This window comes from Urocitellus parryii, chromosome 11 (assembly GCF_045843805.1).
Source record: "Urocitellus parryii isolate mUroPar1 chromosome 11, mUroPar1.hap1, whole genome shotgun sequence".
Classification (NCBI taxonomy): Eukaryota; Metazoa; Chordata; class Mammalia; order Rodentia; family Sciuridae; genus Urocitellus; species Urocitellus parryii.
Genome location: NC_135541.1, coordinates 39,959,745 through 39,965,744, shown reverse-complemented (window position 1 = coordinate 39,965,744; position 6,000 = coordinate 39,959,745). Strand labels below are relative to the sequence as shown.

The 6,000-nt window shown below is 39.4% G+C and overlaps 1 protein-coding gene across 3 annotated transcripts in view; it reads left to right on the top strand.

Annotated features, from left to right (window-relative positions):
* Positions 1 to 955: 955 nt before the first annotated feature.
* The window catches only part of Dab1 (DAB adaptor protein 1), a 268,808-nt gene continuing 263,763 nt past the window's right edge, over positions 956 to 6,000 (top strand). For all 3 annotated transcript variants that reach the window (XM_026382470.2, XM_026382466.2, XM_077791440.1), the window contains exon 1: positions 956 to 1,022. In XM_026382470.2, coding sequence (XP_026238255.1) covers positions 956 to 1,022 — 67 coding nt within the window. The remainder of the gene's footprint in view (positions 1,023 to 6,000) is intronic.

The following is a 6,000-nucleotide window of genomic DNA, read 5'->3' as shown; positions in this document are numbered from 1 at the left end:
ATTTAATTGCAATCGAATGAGATAATGTATGTGAAGCAGAAACAGAGCACATAGTATCTAGTAAGTGCACAGTAAATAGCAGCTATAATTGAAGTGGCCACATTATTATAATTATCATGATTCTCCTCCCAGCAGTGTCTGGACTGAACAGTACCTAGTGTTGTGGGATGCATATTTATCGAATGAATGAATGAATGAAAAGTGCATCCGCCCACTCCTTTTCATTCTGTCCCCCATTAAATGCTTGTCTGCTCTTATAGCTGGGGGGAAAGCTGACATAAAAATTGGCTTGCTGGAGACTTTCTCAGCCCCATTTGTCACCTTACCCTTGGAGCCCAATTACATGTCAACTCCATGTCCTCTCTGAGGCCTGCCAGTGAGGGACTGACTGGAGATCACTCCCCTTTGATCTGCCTTAGCTGCCCAGGCTCAGATCAAGCTTGGCTGATGGATGGGTGCCCCATCATTGGAAATGACTCCACAGGGCTGACCAGGAGATACGTCGGTGCAGTATTTTCTGGGTGGCATCTAGTGCTTAACAACAAGGAACATGGGAAACAAAGAGGTGCATTTTTGTCCCTCTTGAAAATTAGAGTTTAACAAATCTGTTTTGAATTACCCAGTTCGAGACCAGTCTTGCAGATAAGCCACTCGTGTGAGTTGCTGTATAAATCCTATGCATTCCAGAAGTTTGTATATGAAGAACAAGATTTTTTTTTTTATTTGTAGGCTTGCCATCCATCGCCCCCAACCCCTGCCCAATTTCTGTTTGATTTCCAAAGAATATTGTTCTGAATGTTCTCTTGCCTTGATTTACAGCACTCCCAAAGAGTGAATGACGTGTGCAGCTCGGGGTGCCGTTTCTGAAGGGAGGAGCCTTTCTCTTGGAGAGGAGTCCTCGATGAGCCTGGCCGAGGTCCGGGATCTGTGTGAAGTGGACTAAGGATTAAGTAGGATGTCAACTGAGACAGAACTTCAAGTAGCTGTGAAAACCAGCGCCAAGAAAGACTCCAGAAAGAAAGGTAGGGACCCAATTTGCTCTCTTTTGGGTGGCTTCTTTTCTGTGCAGAAATGAGGTTTTAATCTATGGACTGAGATAAACAAATATCTTTATGATTGTTATTTTTTTAAGTGATTTGCTATTTTCTGTACTCATCATATTTCATTGGTTAAAATCTGAAATTCTTTTCCAGGATCTCCAAAGCCCTTCCAGATATGCCTTCTATCCATCCCTCCAGCAGTATCTCTCCAGCAGCATCTCTCTAGCTCCCCAATCTGTTTAGACTGCAGGCATTCTCCCTGTGGTAGTTCACCATTCTGTGTACCAGTGGTTCTCAGAGGCAGCATCAGTGTCTCCTCGAGGGCTTATTATTGTGCAAATTGTTGAATTCCAGCCCCAGAATTTCTAGTTCTATAAGTCTGGAGCAGCTCAAGACTTTGCATTTTCTAACCAGTTCCCAGGTGATGTTAGTCCTGCTGGTCCAGAGACCACACTTTGAGAACCACTAGACTATTGCCAGAAATCCTTTTGCTCTTCACTTTTTCTACCTTTCTCATTCTCCAGGTTGATCTAGTGCAGGCTCCTGGGATGGCTCTTTCTTCCAATTGGAGTCTGTTGCCTTCTTTTGTTCTGTGTCTGTAGCACTTTGTTTATATCTGGCTTTATTAGAAATGTGCTCTCGTTGTGAGTCACCTGTATTGGGAACTGCTTCAGAGCTGGACCACTTTTTCACAAAGCTAGCTGATAAGGAAGATGGACATGCCTGGAGTGAGAGAAAAGCAATCCTATCACTTTCCATGTTTGGGGGGGGAATTTGATCCTGTGGCTTTATGACCATACCTTTCAGTACATTAGTACTGAATTAGAAGTAAGCTACGTGTGTGTGTGTGTGTGTGTGTGTGTTTTCTCCCTGTGGTTTTAGCACATTCCTTGCCAGGTCTTCTCAGTTCCAAGGAAAGGGATTGAAAGAGCTCTCTTTCAGACCTAAAAATCCATCCATGTGGGTTTGCAAACTAGGATGCCCTTCGTTTCTTCCTATAGGTGGCAATCACTGTGCCTGCCTCTTTGTGCAGTCTGATGGCATTTGCCTGACACTATCCAAAGCAGAAGACCCAAGTGTAATACATATACAGCTCTGGATTGATGAAACCCAGGAAGGGCATTAAATTTGTCTTTTGATGTTTATTCAAAACACAAATATTTTGAAGGCCGTCTGTTCCAATCCCTAAAACTTAACGTTAAACCCTGTTTTCTATGCATCATGGTCTAAGAATAATAAAAGGAAAGCAAGTGGGTGAGAGAAGAGGTCTTGAGAGAGCTGCTTTGTGTGTGTGTGTGTATGGGGGGGGGGGAGGGTGTGAAACCTGGTATGTCCTGAAATTCAAATGCTTTTTCAGTGGAAACTGACAAGTTATATTTTTGCATCGAATTTAAACTTTTTCCACAAAATGTATGCACTTGAATACTTAATGCATTAAAAATTGTTTATCTTAGTGCATATTTTTTCATTCTTAATTTTAACATGCAAAATCGGAAGCATTCTGAAGAGAGGATTCAGACTTTCAGGACATGGGCTTGGTTGGGGATTTGGGGCAGGAGCTTGAAGGTCACACTTTACAACCTCCTCATATTCATGTCCTAAGAAGCCTTAAAATGAGCACAAAATATGTGAGGAAGTCCTCTAGAAAGTGCTCAGACCATAGAGTCTGGACAGGCTGACCTCGGTTCAAGTTGTAACTCTACCACTTCCTCAGCGTGTGACCTTAGACAGCTGCATAACTTCTCTGAGCCTCAGTTTCCTTTCCTACAAAATAGAAATAAGATATTACAATCCTCAAAGACTCTCTATGAAATTAACAGAAACAAGGCAATTAAAATACTTTGTATAGTACTTGGCATATATTACTCAGCCAAGGTTAGCTGTGTTCCTCCCCCTCTTCTTCCTCATCTTTGTCCCCTTTACCTTCCACTTTATTCCTTCTCTTTCTTGTCATCTTTCGTCATTTCTCTTCTCCTCCTTCTTTTTTTCTTTTCCACTATCAGCTTGGGATAACAACAAAATACCATAGAATTGGATGGCTTAAACAACAGAAATGCATTTCTCGCAGATCTGGAGGCTGGAAGTCTAAGTTCAAAATGCCAGCAAATTCCGTTCCTAGTCAGGGCTCTCTTCCTGGCTTGTACACAGCTGCATCCTCACATAGAAGACAAAGAGCAAAATCAATCAACACATTGAGATACCTCCCTCCCTGGCCCCTCACCCCCTTATTTGGCCACCATTCCTATCAGGAGAACACAATCCTCATAATGTCATCTAATCCTAATTACTTTCCAATGCCTCCATTTCCAAATATCATCTCACTAGGGGTTAGGGCTTCAAAGTGTTCCTTTCTTAATGGGATATGAATATTTAGTCTGTAACACACCTGCTTCGTCATTGTCCTCCTCCTCCTCCTCATTGTACTTTTTTATCCTCTTATCCCGTTTTATAGTCAAGGGGCTGATTGTTTGTAATTGTGCAATAGTGATAAATACTCTTTATTCCAGATATACTTGTCTAGACCAGGGTGTCATGAAAGCATACATCTGCATTGAAAAGAGAAAGAATGTGCTTGTAAGAGAATTCATTCATTTCTTGATTTTTCAGTATTGACAGCAAAATGATTGGTACTCTATTGAACAAATGTTGCTAATTTGGTAAAAACAAGTACTACAAGAACTACAAAAGGAATAAACCACTTACATATGGATTTTGAATCTTGAATATAATAATGCTGTTGAAATATTTTACTAATACTTTTCTCAGTTCTTCTTGGATTTTTCTATAGAGACAACATACAACTTCCAAATAAGTGTGTTTGTTCCAATCCTTCAGTACTTCATTTTTTTTCCTATCTTATTGCATTGGCTGGGCCTGTCTTTATAGTACTTAATGATAGTAGGTGTCCTTATTTTGTTTCTCAATTAATTAACATGCTTCTTAATGATATTTTAATGTGATATTTAAGCTCTTTCTAAAGGTTCTTTATTCTGTTTTAAATATTCTAGGAATTTGTTTTTTACATTTGGATTTACTATATGATTTTTTCTGGTTTATTTAAATGATTGTACATATTTTCCTTTATATATATGCATTACTTTTGCATTTTGTATTATAATAAATTTGTATGTGTTTGTGTGTGTGTGGTGGATTTGACTGGTAGATTTTCTGAGCTGAATTTCTGGGATCAACCTTACTAAGTCACAGTGTACTGTTTTCTGTACCCTATTAGATTTGATTTGTTGGGTTACAGTGTTTTTCTTATCTGTATTCATCAACAGAATTTCTTTTGTTAGAAAATCTTATTTTAAAGTTATATCCTTGTATAAGAGTGTTGGTAGGAAGGAAACACTGAATGATATTTAGGCTTCTTTGTAAAAAAAAAAAAAAGAAAATTTCCTTTTATAGTAATTTCATTTAACTTTATAAAAGTGATAAATGCTTGTTTCTGAAATGAGAAAATGCATACATAATCCTATGTAACAAAAATGACTATCATTAACATTCTAGGGTATTTCCTTCTGGACTGACGTTCTAAAATAATGTGTGGTTGAGATCATACTCCTCAATTCTATAGTCTCTTTTGTTACTTGACATTAAATCAGCAGTGCATTTCCTATATTATTACATGATATTACAGAACAGAAGAGAGCTTCCCCCTTGGCAAGATTTAGATGGTTCCTGGGGCAGATATTTTACTTTCTGCAAAAGAATTCCTTGCACTGTAGGTCAGCTGCTGTGAGAAGGTGTGGCATAAAAGCAAGACCCTTCAAGTTCCTCACAAGCCGGTCACCTTGTTTCTTTAACCCAGGCTGTTGAAAGTAAGCCAGGCAGTTTCAAACACAAGTCACATAGGGCATATTTCATCATAAAATGAGTTTCTAGACAGGCTATGTATGAAATCTAACTAGAGTATTCACAATTCAAATAAGGGATGGAAGTAGTGAAAAATAAAGTTGTTTACTTCATTTCATTTTATTGGATTGTGTCACTACATATACAGCTTGTCAAATGGTCCCTGTTCTGGGAGTAGAATTTGATGGAGGGCCAGAGGAAGAGAATGTATATTTTCAGGTTCACTACCTGCCATCAAAGGGAGAGAATCAGTTGATGCAGTTTTTGTTATTAGTAATCCCAGTCTTAGGGCCCCCAGTGGAAGGCCATGGTGGAGGAATGAGTCCCAGAGTGAGCTGACACAGATATTTCTGGGGCAGGGCCTAGGATTTTTCAGTTAATACCACCCAACAGCTCAATGTAATAGAAAGAACACTGGCTTTGAGTATTAGGTGGACCTGGTTTTTGATTCAAACTCTTCTCATTATTCATTGGGTACCCAGAGAGGCTATATGGCCTCTTTGAGCCTGATTTCACTTACCTTATGTGTGTGTGTGTGTGTGTGTGTGTGTGTGTGTGTGAGAGAGAGAGAGAGAGAGAGAGAGAGAAGAGAAGAGAAGAGAAGAGAAGAGAAGAGAAGAGAAGGAGGGTAAGGAAGATACTTCAGGGTCTGTCACATAGTACTGGCTTAGTAGAGGTGGCCTTTCTTTTTCCTGAGATCACATTCCAGCATTGTCTGTTTATTTTCTAGAAACATCTGAAAATAAACTTATTAACTTTCCTTCTATTTGTATTAGAGCTGGTCCCAAGGAACTTCAGTTAATGACGCCACCACCAATAAAGAGCATCTTTATTATTTCCTGCCAGAAGAATTTTTGCACCAAGAATTAAGACTCTAATTGGATCCAGGAGAAGTCGGTGGTGATGCCTCTTGCTTAAGTCATAGCAAACCAAGTTTGAACCCTGGTCTGTACCTCTGTAGCTGTGCTAATTTTGGAGGTTTCCTAGATAATTTTGTCTACTTTATATGAAGGAATAGTTCTGATAATGTTGTGCTCCTACCTGGTCTCTTAGCTCCAGAAAATAAGCTCTATTAACATTGGTTTACCACTTAGGAGCTTCTAAA